This window comes from Stenella coeruleoalba (assembly GCF_951394435.1).
Source record: "Stenella coeruleoalba genome assembly, chromosome: 8".
Lineage (NCBI taxonomy): Eukaryota > Metazoa > Chordata > Mammalia > Artiodactyla > Delphinidae > Stenella > Stenella coeruleoalba.
In genome coordinates, this window is record NC_137154.1 from 102,749,832 (window position 1) to 102,764,773 (window position 14,942).

At 46.6% G+C, this 14,942-nt stretch overlaps 1 protein-coding gene across 3 annotated transcripts in view; it reads right to left on the minus strand.

Annotated features, from left to right (window-relative positions):
- ETS1 (ETS proto-oncogene 1, transcription factor) overlaps positions 1–14,942 on the minus strand; it is a 159,331-nt gene that overhangs the window by 7,267 nt on the left and 137,122 nt on the right. For all 3 annotated transcript variants that reach the window (XM_079929811.1, XM_079929812.1, XM_079929813.1), the window contains one exon: positions 11,402–11,662. In XM_079929811.1, coding sequence (XP_079785937.1) covers positions 11,402–11,662 — 261 coding nt within the window. The remainder of the gene's footprint in view (positions 1–11,401; positions 11,663–14,942) is intronic.

Consider the following 14,942-nt stretch of genomic DNA (forward strand, 5'->3'; position numbering starts at 1 on the left):
TTTAATGACAAATTGAACAGAAAGCATCCTGTCAGTCTCTTGCCCTCTGGGCCAAACTCAACATGAAGCGGCACCGTCTTCTGCCTGAGGATGAAGGAGCCACGAGATGCACTGCTGGCTGGTGTGGCATCCAGAGCACTGGGATTTTCAAAAGAAGGAAGAGTAGAGACTGCTTCATACTTTGGCTTGGCTTTATGCCTGTAGGTGCCTTTTCCCACCTCTTCTGAGTTATGTCCCTCCGTTGCCCTCAACTCAACCCAATTTCACCTCATCCCCAGCACAATCTGTATATGTACGATACATTCTGTAACTGGCCAAGGTGCCTCGGTTCAAGGAATCACTGTAGATCAATAGGTTCTATACACACGTTCCTCTATCAATGGCTAGTAACACAAGGGCAGCAATCAGGGATATGAGTTCCAATAATTCAACTCATAACCACAAACAACTTTCTAACAGGCACCTGAAAAACACACCTCATGGACGTCATGAGGGGCAACATGTTCGTGCCCTTGTGTTTATGTATTGCTGGTATAGCCAGGACTTAACAATGGAAACAAGTTGGAGAACAATTAAAACCAGCTTTTAATGTCAAGTCCATGTCTCTGACACGTTAGACCAAAAGAAAGAAGGAAGCATTTCAAAAAATTTAAACAAACAAACAAACAAAGATGTCAGGCATTGGACATACTGACAGAGCGATAACAGCAGATAGTATCGCATAAAATGAAAATATATACAGGATGGTGGGAAACGCCCAAAACAGGGAGTCAAGCGTCTAGAGCTTTGATCCCAATTCTTCCCCGATTCACTGAGCGACCTCACGCAGCTGGTTAACCTCTCTGGGCTTTAGTTTATCTATCCCTAAAATGAAAATAGTTATCCCTGCTCCTCTCTACTTTACAGAGATGTAGATCAAGTTCCTATTATTAAAAATAAACATAAATATAAATATATGCATATATATATAAAGAGCTGACCACAGCGCAGAGCAGTCTGGGAACAACATAAAACACGACAATGGAGGGAATCCCCTGGCGGTCCAGTGGTTAAGAATCTGCGCTTCCACTGCAGGGGGCACGGGTTCAACCCCCGGTTAGTGAATTAGGATCCCACACGCCGTGCGGCGCAGCCAAAAAAATAAAATAAAATAATAAAACACAACAATGGAAGAATTAAACAACAGAAAAAAATATTTTTAAAAGCAGACTTTTCCAAAAGGAAAACAAGAGAAAAAAAAGATGGAGTTGAAAAAAAAAATAGCAAAAGCACTAGATCAAATTCAATGATTCTTCCAAGAATTCAACTGGCCTTTTATACGGCAACTTTGAAAAAGGAGAAAGTTAGAAGCTAAGACAAAATGGTTAAAGTATGTAAGTGTAAAATGTTTTAAACACTGTAGATGAGAATAACCGGTTAAGGTTTTTTAAAGTGAGGGATAACTCTGAAGTTCTTGCTCTAATTCAAAGTAGGCAGGCACAAAAAGAGCAGATGCAAACTGCTTTGCAAGTGAAAGTATCACCGACATTTTATGGTTTGGGGAAATCTTGGCCACAGACAGACTTAGATCCTCTTTCCCCCAGTGCACGTTTTTCCCCTCCTAATCATTTATACCCATCACCAAAGCGCACTCCACCTAATAATTATGTAGGGCTGAGCTAGAATGAGTCCAGCATTCCCCACAAATGTCTGTAGTTTGGCCCTAGAAACAGATCCCATCACTATTAACTGAAGGAAGAGCAGAAAGTCTTGCCCAGCTATTAATGTCCAGGACAGTCTGGGCAGTGAGTCTGGGGCTGGCAATGGGTCAGCCGGGCTGCCCCACCTGCGAAAGACGAAAGTGAGGCTCGCTTGAGTCTGCCTGGGGCCTGAGAACAAGACAGTTACACACTTAAGTATCTGGAGGAAAGGCCCTTGTTTTTGCTTGGGCTCCTTACACCTACGTGTGTTCAAAGTACACATGTGTGGGAGCGGCCGCAGGGAAAGGAGACCCTTCCTCTCTTAAAGGGGCAGCCTGTACTCGAATGCAGGCACCTTTCCTCCAAACCCAGGAACTCTGCCTAACCATGTTCAATCCGCCGCTCAGACACACACTTGGATAGTGAGCCAGCAAAGCTGAAGGCAAGAAGCGGGCTTCTTTACAGCTTTTCCTCCTGAGGTCTGCAAGGTAACTGATTGTTTTAAGAAGTCACCAGAAATGGGTAAGGTTTGGATTTGAGGGTACGGAGTGAAAATTTTGTTTAGAAACCAAAATAGAAAGGAAAAAAAAAAGCTTTATGTCACTAACGTACATGTCAAAAGAAAATGCCTTCCTAAGTATGTAGGTGACAAGAAGAAAGAAGGAGGTCTTCACTGATTAGAACTAGAAAATAGGACTTGAGAGTTCTGAAGCCTGGACCTTTTCTAGTAGGTTCTCAAATGCCATCTGAGCTTTATTTTATCCTAGGGGGTAAAGTTTCCCCCCCGTACCAAGTTTCCCCCTCGAGAAATGACTAGTTAACGTATTCAAATTCTTGGGGAGGTGACTAGATCCTAAGCCATCATTTGAGCATATAACTTTTCAAGCCTTTATCTAGCAAATAATTTCTGAACACCCCTCAAATGTAAAGCACGGTAGCCAGATTGGGTGGAATAACAGAAGAGGGTACTAAAAGCAGCACAGAGGCAGCAGAAGAAACACTTCTGTTCCACCATAATGGGATGAGCTGAAAAGGCGCTACCCACGCCTTTAAAGAACAAAGGAGCGAGAACCCAGCCTCGAGGGGCCTTCACGAGAAACTGCACCCATCTCAGCTCTGAAGGTCAAACACCTCCACGGAGCCCAGCCCTAAGAGCACCTCTCCCGCCAAGCAAGTCCCAGCTTCCTCACCGAGTTCAGACTTTCACATTCACCCACCTTAGGACAACTTTCACTCTCATTATCTCTCAGGGAGAGGTGAGTCACACAGCAAACAATGCAGTTCGGTAAGTTAAAGTCAACAATAGGCACTGAATCCAGAAGCCCGTCGTGGGCCACCAAGAGCGTCGGGACCACGGTCTGGAGTCCTGCTGTACGACCAGCCAGACACCACGCTGATCAGTCAGGGATGATGGGGCCACGACCGCATGCTGCTGGGCCCTCTGGCCACAGGCAGCATATGTGACTCCATCCACCCTGTCCCCAACCAAGGTCAGGCTTCCTGGGGCTGCTCCAGCCAGGAATGGTGCAGAGGGCACAAGAGGCCATTCCTGCAAGACAGAGAGCTCCCCAGTCTTTGACCGAGGAGTCCCATCAGCCTGGCCACACCTCTCTTGGAATTGAGCTGCAGTTGGAGGCTCTTCCTACCTGCAGCACAGCCTGAAGGCTCCCCTGCCCTTTCTTCCTCTTCCCATTGTGTTCTTCAGATGTTCTCCCCCGAGTCTAATCGTGCCTTGGCATCTGCAGACCCAAACTAACATGCTACTAACGTTGGATATTTTCCTACAAATTGTCTGACGTTGTGAAAACCTGTGAAAGGCCTCTCCTTTGCTGTTTGCCGTGTGACTTTGGGCTAGACTTCTTCCCCCTCTGAACCTCAATTCCCTCCTTTGTACAATGAGGATAACAGATTTTTCCTCATGTGGTCATTGGAGACAGTTAAAAAAAAAAGAATGCGTATGAAAGAGTCTAGCACTTAGTAGGAGCTCAACACACATGTGGGTTGAGCTGAATAGCTGAAGGGACCTAATCTGGTATGAAATATTGGCTGTGCCCCCAAGATACTGCCCGGAATTACTGGCATTCTGTAAGTCAAATCCATCATCCCCTGACCTCGAAGAATGTAGAACTGTATTGAAGGACAGAAGGTCTGGAGAATAATACGAAACAGTGGTAACAACGAGCACCTAGAGGGTGCTTCCTGTGGACCTAGCACTGTGCTGGGTGCTTTCCATAAGCTATTCATGGAATTCCCACAATAATCCTAGGAGATAGGAACTCCTATTATGACCATTTCGCAGGTGAGAAAACTGAGGCACAGAGATGTCAGCTTGCCCACAGTCACGCCGCTGGTCAGTGGCAAAGCCAAGACACACTCAGGCTGCCTGGCTCCAGAGTCCATACTCTTAACCCCACCACGATGAAGCCTCTGCAACATACCCAGTGGTCAAACAGCCTGGATGGTCTCCTGTCATGTGCTTAACCTGGATTTAAGACTGAAGGCATAAAAGTGACAGACGGGGTGCTGATAACCATCCTATCTGTAAGCATCACATGAAAGTCACTTTAGGGAGAAGAGGGAGGGATATACAGAGGCCCTAGAACAACAGGGGTTTGAACTTCATGGGTCCATTTATACATGGATTTTTTCTTTATAAATACATTGGAAAATTTTTTTGTACATTTGCAACAATTTGAGAAAAACTCAGACAAACCGCATAGCCTAGAAATATGGAAAAACTAAGAAGAAAGTTGGGTATGCCATGAATGCATAAAATATACGCAGATGTACACAGAACAGACAAAAAGTGTGTAAATCGACTGTTTATGTTAGCAGGTCAACAGTAGGCTAGTAGTTAAGTTTGGGGATTATACTCGGATTTCTGACTGTGTGGGAGTCAGCGCCCCTCACCCCCGTGTGGTGTTCACGGGTCAATTGTAGCACCTCTTGAATGGAGTCTCCACGCCGGGGAACCACTGGTCAATCAGTGTCCAGAGAGGCAAAGGCATCCAAGGAACCAGGAGATGCCAAGGGGCGAAATCTCACAGAGCCCTTCCCAGCAGAGGCTGCGGGAGTTTCCAGGCCGGCTGTTCAAGGCCGACAGGACCTGTGTGGATGCCTCGGCAACACACTGGCTGAATTCTGTTCAGTGAAAACATCTGACTTCAAAGACAGAAAGGTGGAGCTTCAAAGTGGAGACAGAGTGGAATTCCAGAACTGTCACCACCCAGTTCCACCACTTGGAGTTAGATTTTGTTAAAGAAACAGTGACCCAAATAAATGGGAGACTCAGAGACTCCTTTAAAGCTGGGGGACTGGGTCCCCAGAAAAGATGTGTCATCGTGTAAGTTTCCTGCCTCCTAATCCAGGCACCCACAGGCCTCGGCGAGTTGGAACGCCAGGGTCTGAGATTCTGTTTTGTGACGTACGAAGGGGCCTCTCCGCCCCAAAGGCAGCTCGCCGGAGCTACCGTAGCTGCGTCCAGACCCCGGGGTGGCTCAGCCAGCTGCGGTCTTCAAGGGCAACTGACGGAAACAGGGAACCTCCCTGTCCATATTTCCGAAGCCAGTTAGAAGAAAAAAATGAAGAGTGAAGCCAAATCCTCCCACCGTGTGATCTTTTCCACGGGTGGCAGATGATTAAGAAAAATGGTCCCAAAGCGAACCAGTCAGGAGGCGGAAGCAGTGGAACGTCCATGCAGGCAACACCAAGGGGCTTCTGCCCCCCCCTCCCCCTCCAGCCCAGAGCTGCCAGGGAGATCTCCTTCCCCAGGCTCCAGAGTATTTCCCCAGCAGCCTCATAACTGAGCAGCATGTTAACCCGTTACTCCAGTGAGGTCCCAAAGGCACTCCACACACCCCCTTAGGACCCAGCGCCAAACACAGCACAGAGAATCAGAGTCCCCCCGGCTTCTGGCAGCAAGCCTCCAGTTAGGCTCAGGGGGTCTGTCTGGCTTCCTACAGCCTGCTACTCACAGGGGCCTGTGAGGAGAAAGGGAAGATGCTCCATCTGCCTTTCTCACTGCCAAGCTCTTTTCTTCCCAGCCACCCAGGTGCTGTCCGACGATGGTCTACACCAAGACTGTGATGCTGCCTGTAAGCCTGAGGCCAGGCCCAGCCTCGCCTGGGCCGAGAACCTCAGGGCCCCTGTAACAGGCAGTACTGCACGCAACAGGCACCAGGGTTCTACGCTCATGTCAGCAAGCTGGTTCTTCTTGACTTTAGTCAATTCACACCCTTATCGCGACAGCAGGCACATGGAAAGACTATATTCCAGAGCTTGGCTCAGGGAATCACCACCCTCCCCCCATTATAAAACTCCAGGCTGTTCCACCTGTAGACGAGCATTAGAATCTTCTGCACAGATTCACACTGCACTACCCTGCTCCGGTGATGCGCCACCCCCCTTCCTCGTCAATGACTTAGGCTCACACCAGAAGCTTCCTCGGTGGTTGTTTGTACCTGAGGACGCTGGGATGATTTTGCAATCCAGCTTTCCGTCAGAAAACTGTGATTTCAGGAAATGCCATCCAATCTCAGGTTTCATTCTGAACTGAAGGGCTTTGAAGCACTTCTTTTTGCAGGAAAGTTGTTTATTTTCAAATACATGTTTTAGCAGTAGCTTTAGGTTCCTGAACCCTAAAACTCAGTGACCAGTCAGATCCCCCAGGTTCTGGGCATGGCCCAGGGACTCTGTTATTCTGTGACGGTGGACGGGCTCTAATTTATCTACAAAATAGCAAGAAGAAGGTTTATCTCAGGCCAAAAGCAACAGGGGAATACCTAGGGCTTCTATTTCTACAAGGCTGGTACGGCTTCGTGTGATGCCTCACGCAAAAATATTTGCAAGTTGGATTCCTGACGGTCCCATATCGAGCCTTTAGGAGACTGAGGGATCAGCTATTCACAAATCGGCCCAGCACGGTAAAACATACTTTCGTTATAGTTACTGACTAGCTTTGGGCTCAGCTTTGCTCAGGCTCCAGGATAAAGAAGAGATCCTCACCACTTCATCAACAATTACAACACAAAGCTGGGGCTTCTCCTAGACAACGACAACACGACAGTTACCAGCAGGCCTGCTCCATACCAACTGCAGAAGTGATAGGAAAGGATTCCTTATTTGTAGCAACAAAAGTCTGGCAGTCTGGAGTGAAGCTCTATAAAGCTGATTTACAGAGCAATAGCTCCAACTCCCTCCTGCCCCCAAGACCCCCCTCCCCCCCCAACACACAGTGTGAATTAGTGACAAGCAAGAGACAAGACTCCTAATCTACTCTATGGGAGCAACTGAGATAACCAATGAGTGTTCTCATTCTTTAAGAGGGAGAAAGATTTCGTACTCAGGTGAGACATCTGGCACGTAAGGTTCAATTCAAGAGCTACCTTCCTGCAGAAGGCCTGGAATAAGTCCTTTTTGGTGCCTCAGTTTCATCATTGATAAGAGGGGCCTGGAGGGACAGAGAGGAAGGGAAAATACTCTTTGACAATCCAACATATTATTCTACACCTGCTGAAATGGAAAAAAAAAAAAAATCAGAGATGCCCATGTGTGTCAAGGATCTAGAAAGCTTTTTGCTTAGGTCCATCAAATACATAGAAAACACCAGGCCACTTCTCTCAGTTTGTTTTGTAATCAGATGGGGTTCATAATGTATCTTCGAACAAAAGAAAATGGAGCTCTCTGATCGTATCAGTTTGATAACCAAAAGCGGTCCCAGTAAGGTAAGAAGGTGCATTCTTGGCGGAAGCCAGCACTGCATTTGATGTATTCTTAACTCAGCGAACAGGCAGGCTTTCAAGCCATGTTATCTGCCCACACATCTTGACCTAATTTAACAAGTTGCCATGGGAGCCCAGTGAAGGTTGATGCAATTTTCTTATCTTGGGAGGAAGAATGCAACTGTGCAAGAGAATGTGAAAATTCAGTTTCTAACTGATTTCCACACTTACGGTGCAGTAACTAAGACAGCATCTGAAGAAGTAAAATGTATTCCTTTGAGAGTGAGACGAACAGAGACCTAGGCTCCTACTGCACTGGCAGGAAAATGGATTCACACCCCCGCACAGGGAATCTATACATGCATCCTTTAGTTCAAGCCAAGTCATAGTGATGTAAAAGGTACACATGTGCTCCTACCGTGTAGCCACACATACTCTGGAGTTAGTCGAATTTTAAGGAAACAGATTAAAAAAAAAAAAAAAAGAGCTCAGAACTTGAGATAGAAAATAGGTGTGACATTTATGAGCAATGAAAAGTCTTGCCAACACTTATACAATGATTTCCACTTTCCAAAGTACTTTTCCAAACTTCAGCTCATCTTAGCATGTCTGCATAGACTCAGAGATGCATTTATAAAAACTCCAGTCACTACACGCTCCCCGCGTGGTGGAGGGGGCTGAGTAAGCATGTTCCATCCCCCTTCCCCGTTCCCTAGGATGTATGTGAAATGATAAGGGGTCACAATGAGGGGCAAGATATAGTTTGCACTGCGGACAGGAGAAGTCCACCAGGAACTGAACACAGGAAGAAAAGACACCCAAATTTGGACCACTCCCGACATGCCTAACAAATTCCTGACCTTCATCAAACCACAGCAATACGAAAATCCAGTTCAAGTCTAAGGACAATGACAGTGTCTTGAATTCGTCAAGATAGTGAACCTTCCAAGGCTACGAACACTTGTCTGCACTCAACATGGGCTCAGATTTGCTGAAATAATTGATTTGTTACGAGTGAGCTCTCTCCCCTGCGTCTAGCACCATGTCTAGCACTCATTTGTCTCGTTAATTGAGTTAGTTCAATTACATTTTCACAGATCTCCTACCACCGAGAGAGGGAGGGACACTTCCATTTCACTAAAAGTAGAAGAGGGTACAAGGTAAATTTGCCTGAAATCACACAGTGTGTTAGCGCTGGGAGGAGCTCAGAGGACTTCTGTTTTCTGGGCTATTGTTTGCACCTCCATCTGAGATGGTTTGAAAAGTTAAATCCCCAGTTATAAAGAAGAAACAACTGAATGGTAAGATACTTAAAAAAAGGTTTTTTAGTTCAAATGACTACTTGAATTTTTGAGATCTTTAACTGATAATCATCCTCTCTTTGCTTCCATTCACTGAATTAGTTTTATTCCCCTAGAAAGAAAGAGAGAGAGATAGAGACAGAGACAGAGACAGAGATAGAGCGGCAGAGAAAGAGAGAGGAAAAGAGAGGGAGGGAGGGAGGGAGGGGAGAAGGGAGGGACGAAGGGGCACCCATTAAAAATAATCTATCCAAATAAGGGATGACATCAAACATAACTCACAGCTCCAGGACATTCCTGTATTTGTCCTGAAAAGAGCTTTTGAGGTTCTCATCTGTTTGCCTCTGGGTTAGGATTGCCAGAGAAGCCTCACAGGCGGCATTTTGGTGTTGGCCCTCTTGATGACATTTCATGTCCCTAATTTGTACTTCACACTCATTCCTCGTTCTTAAAATTTCCAATTCACCCTTTTCCTTCTCTTCTTGAAACTGGGACACGTGGAGAGATTCCCAACTCTCAGATAATTCTTGCCAAGGTACTGAGATCATCTTAGTCAAAACCCTTTAAATCACTCTTGTAGACTATTAGCTCTGCAAGCTTCTCCCACCTACGAAATCCAATAACTAATATATATATATATATACCCCTTTCAGAGGAGTTTCTATTTGAGGTGGAGATGAGGCGTTCACCGTTTCTAGAAACTTCTAGACTTTCTGGAGTGTAGCCATGAATCCTTAACAGAATCTTTTCCCATGAAGGCTGACCTAAATCATAAGACTCTCTTTGGCCAGAACCCAAACTTTAGAACTTAAAGTCAGTTTATTTAATATCATTATCCACAAAACCGCCTTAACTAGCAACATGTTCAGAACTGTACACCAAGCTGAGAGAGAATGATGAAAATTGTCATATGGGAGAAAATTATAATCGTGCCTGGTAATGGTGGTTATGGTGGAGATTACGCCAGAGGGAATAAGGCAGGACCTTTAATAGGGAGAAACTAAGTTGAGGATTTGGTCCTGGAAGCTCGGGCAGAAGGAGGAGAAGAGGTGGCCTTTACACTTGGGCAAACGACAGAGCCGAGTGTAACCTGCGCCATAAGAACAGAAGCAAGTACAGCCACTTAGAGACGCCTGCCGCCTCCACAGCCCAGAGTCATGCCAGAGCTGCCCCGGCCTCTCCTCCTCCTAATCAAGCAGAACTTCTCTCCTCCTTCATCAGTGTATCCAACTGGAGTCCAGTTCTTAAAATACCTAAGAGTTTAATTACAGGAGCCAGCACTCCTGTGCATACTGAAAGAGACTTTATATACTTTCCTTATTCCAGGTGCCATTAATGGAAAAGGGCAAACTTTCATTGTCTGCTGCCCAAGATGGGAAGGAACTCCCTGGCAAAGCAGCAAGTTCCCATCTACTCGAGATGTTCCAGCGAGGACCTGGGGAATATACTGCAGCAAGAAGAAAGTAGGGAACCTTTAAGCTCCTTTCTGGCCCACGACTCTATATACAGACCTTGTCGCTACCTCAAAATCCAGACCTAGCTCCTGAGCACCTATCCGTGCACTGAACCGCATGGGGAGCTGGAAGAATGCAACGTAAAAGACACACACCCCCCTGATCCTTGAAGGAGGAGGAACTTTTCTAAGCATGTGAGCTGTTCTCAAAGGTCAGCTGGCTTTCCTAGTAAAGACCTGAGATTTCCCTCACACAAGAACAGGGATCCAGCACACTCTTCAGATCAGACAGACACGTCACTAGAAACACAGATCTTGCTGTCTGTCTTCATCCATACAGAGGGTCCCCACCAGTGACCTGTCCAGGGTGGATAAACTGTAAGAGAACAGAGGGCAAGGTCACAGCTGTGTCATCCAAGCTTAAAAATAAGCTCTGCTCGCGACACAATGTCTAATGTTTACAAAACACGACAATCTTACAGAAAGGGTCTGATCGTTAACATGCGTCTGCTCCTTGGACAGTTGTCAGATATACTCTTCAAACCCTTCCAGAGCTAGACAGCCTATGGGCCACACCTTGCTTGGACAATGAATCATTTTGCTCTAGTACCAGATTCTCAATCAAAGCCCAGACTCTCAACATACATCTTCCTTCCTCTGTGACATTTCTTCAGTCACCACTACTACAACTTTCACTCCTGGAAAAAAATCAACAGTAAAGCTAAGCGACAAGAAAGGTTTCCTATGTAGGGCAGGATCCAGCCAGAGTGTCCGGTGACTGAGGGCACTGTTCCCATTGGAGAGACCGGCCAAATACTGAGGATTCTACTGCAAATGAGTCCAGGGTGTAGGCCATTCCGTGACGGCTTTGAGAGATGCCACTGCTGGTTTTGGGTTTAGAGAGACCTCCCAAGGGCAGGCGAGAAGTCCTTTGATGCTAGACCACAAGGCAGAGGTTCCAGAAACACCAAATCAACAGAGTTCCCTTCTCCCAGCGCGGGGTAAATATCCAAAATATCAGTTTTCCCTACCGATCCTGGAAAGGATCCCTTGGGACAGAACGACACTGCTTGCTTCCAAAAGCCAATGGCTATTCACAGAGTGGCTTGAGAGGCTGACCCAACCTCTCCGAGTCTACTTCTCCCCACCCCCCCGGAAAGAAAGAGGCTGGCTTCAGGGGCTGGGAATGTGCACAGAAGCTTCCAGGGAGCCCACCCTCAGCGAGCAGGAGGCGGGGCGGGCGCCTACCTGTGTAGCCAGCCAGGGCCGCAGCAGGGATGACAGGCTTGTCCTTGTTGAGGTCAGCACGGTCACGCACATAGTCCTTGAAGGTGCCCTTGGGCTTGTGGTTGGGCAGGGCGGCTGGGTAGTCCTCTGAGTCGAAGCTGTCGTAGGACGGGACACGCTGCAGGCTGTTGAAGGATGACTGGCTGCTCCAGGACTGCGTGAGGCGGTCGCAGCTATCGTAGCTCTCTATGCTCTCAAAGGAGTCCTGGCCCCCGAGCTTGCCTGGAGGAAGAGGAGGTGGGAGGAGGGCAGGGAGGAGGGATGGGAAGAGACACTGTGAAACCCTCTCGGTGAGGATGCGCAGGACGGATGGAGGGAGTGGCCGGTGGGGATGGAGGCGTGTGGGTTTGCTCTGGGGAGGAGGGGCTGCCTGGGCCCAGTCTGCGAGCCCCCTGCGTGGTCTCGTCTTGCTCCAGAGCCCCTAGGACAGAGATGCAGAGTCGGGCGCAGTTTCCATCTGCCAGAGGGAGACAGCAGTGTTTGGGACCGCAAGAATTCCAGAGCCAGAAATCTACAGGCTAAGAATCATGCCGGCTATGATGGGATTTCTGGCTGATGAATTAGAGCCAATGAGTAGATGAGGAAATCTGAGCAGTGTCAGGCCCAATTCATTCCCTATCCTAACTCAAGCCAGGGAGACGATTTCAAAAGGCCCCATTTGGCAAAATATTCTGGTCATGAGAAAAAAAAATTCCATTAGACTAAGAGCAGATTGACCTTCCTTGACCTTGGAACTAAAATATTATTTTTTAGCCTTTCTTCCAAACACTCTTTAAAATGAAATAAATGCAGTACTGCCTCTGTGCCTTCTCAAACAGAGAAAGAAGTTATGATATGCTTTTTCCAGGAGGTTAAAAAAAGCAAACACTATCCCTCTTCTAAATAGAAATCCATATTCTTTATCCTCTCCAAGTGCAGCTTTGTACTTGAAATTTGTACTTTATTAGGGAAACATAGGCAATAAAAAACAAAGAAGTCGATTAAAGAGTTAAGGTCCACAGCAGTGTCAGAAATCCTTTACTGTATGAGTTGCTTAAGGCATTCTTAACTGACCACAAGATCATGCAAGTTCATTAATTTCCCAAACCAGGTTATAAACAGCTGCTAGGATTGCATAATAGCTGCTAGAGAAATTTCCACTGGCGAAAATGCCATTAAGAAGGAGCCTAACAAAATGGGGGGGGGGGGACCAAAAATAAATGCACCTAACTACTGAAAAGGCTCACAGGAATATTTTTTTATGTTTTATTTCCAGATACTTTCCAGGCAACCTAAATTAAATCATGGGAGATTAAATGGCCACCTCAGCAAATTCAAGAAGCCAAAGGATGTGACAAATGTGTGTGCAGAGATACCTGTGAGTCAGGGCTGGCTGGTCTACCATGAAATTTCAATCCCAGAATAAGGGCTGGCATACACAACGTAATACTAATATGTTTCTGGTGTATCCTCCCCTTCATAACAGAGGGAATTCGTTAAACCAGTGAAATTCAAATATTTAATCTTGGTGTCCAAACCAAAATTAAATATACAGTAATTAAGAAGGAAGATACATTGCTTCCAAAAACAAATTTTTTTTAACCCCAGATAAAAGATACTCAGTTAAATATGTAATTTTTGCATAATCTCCCCTTGTAGATTTCCTGAACCTCTTAACACCTCCAGTGCTGCTTGGAACAGAAACATAGTTATTTAGCTGCTTCATCTCATTCTTTCTTCCAGTCACTCATTCAAAGAAGGGTAATCCCCAGAAGGTAGGTACATGGAAGAGCTTCATGGAATCATCGGCCCCGCCTACCCAGTCCACTGTCATATTTGCAACTTTTTATTATTATTATCTACTCAGTACTCTGTAATGACCTACATGGGAAAAGAATCTGAAAAAGAGTGTATATAGGTATACCTATAACTGATTCACTTTGCTGTACACCTGAAACTAACACAACACTGTAAATCAACTCTACTCTAATACAAATATTTTAAAAATAAAAAAAGAAGGGACTGTCCCTTCCAGAAATTCACATTAAAAGACTCAAGAAAACAGCCCCCAACCAAGAAGGCAACAGCTCCTTTTCAACAGAACAGGAAATTTTGTGGTCTCTCATGAAAAGGTATTTGCTCACACCCGCTATCCATCTTACACATACCAAAAACCTAAGAAAGAAAGTTTATATTTTCATGAAGAATACTCCCACAAGGTCACCGATGTCGAGGCTGTAGTTATACTCAAATGTCCCTGAGATGATTCTCTCAGTCATTCTTATATTTGGAGGGTACAGAGACTGGAATTTTCACATGCAAGACAGCGGAGCTTCCAAGGAGTCCCAGTAAGCAAGGGCACTAAACGAGGCCAGAACCACTCTCTGGCAGCCTCTCAAACATGAACCGAATGCAAGTCTGTGGAGAGTTGCAGTTTATAGCAGTAGGCTACTTTCATCTTAGCTCTCTTTCACAATCCTGGAGCTGGGAACCATCATTTACGGGTATTTTCTCCCAAAATGGGTGGACTCCAACTGGATTAGACACTCGGTTAGGCTACTGTGCTCACGCAGGGAAGCTCCACGCCGTCCATCAGCTGGCTTTCCTGAGAAATGTCTCCGCGAGGTCCTTCCAAAGCTACTCCACCACACAGACCTCGGAGCACCCAGAACAGTAGGTCGGGGAGGACAACGGCGGCCCGCTGAACAGACGAGCACAAAGAAGACAGCTCTCCGAGGCCAAAGAAGGGGCACACCGAAGCACTCTATACCCTAATGCAGTACACGAACACTACGATGATTGTTGATAATAAGCAGCTCACAGTGATGCTTTCAGTCTAGACCGATCCTACCACGTCAGAGCCAATCAGCCCCTAGAATACATCCTGTCTGCGGCACTTCTAACTCGCCAGAAGCAACCGTGAACGGACCGGTCTCCCCTTCAAGTCTGTGTGGTGTGAAGCTTGGTGCGAGTGAGGGAGAAGGAGGCCAGAGAGAAAGCCCTCCTGTCCCTTTGTACAGGTCACCGTCTGGTCCCTCGGGATTCATTTGGGGTCGCGGGGCGGGTGGGGACCAAAACCAAAAACCAAGAGAAGGAGAGGGAGAAGGGGGAATTGCACAAATGCAAAGCCAGACGCAACTGGTGAAGGACCTGGCAGCAGATCTGCCCAAAGTGACACCACGGCTGAGTCCCCACGCACACTCAGCCTCATCACACACGCACAGGAAGCCCCGTGAGAAAGAAAGGCGCTCTGTTGCTGTGACCCGCCTGAGAAAAAAGGTACACATATGTGTAAGTATTTAAATAGACCGGCATCCAAAAATAAAGAAGAAAGGGGAAGGCAAAGCTGGTCCCACCCATCCCCTTCTGTCTGAAACACAAACACCCCGGGGCTGCAAGAAGGCAGATTACAGGTTCCGATTTTGCTGGGGACTTTCCCTCTGCAGGCTTGCTGGTCATCTCGAGGCCTGCTGGGAGGAAGTAGGAACCTGAACACTTGAAGGAGATGACAATGTGTGCGGCC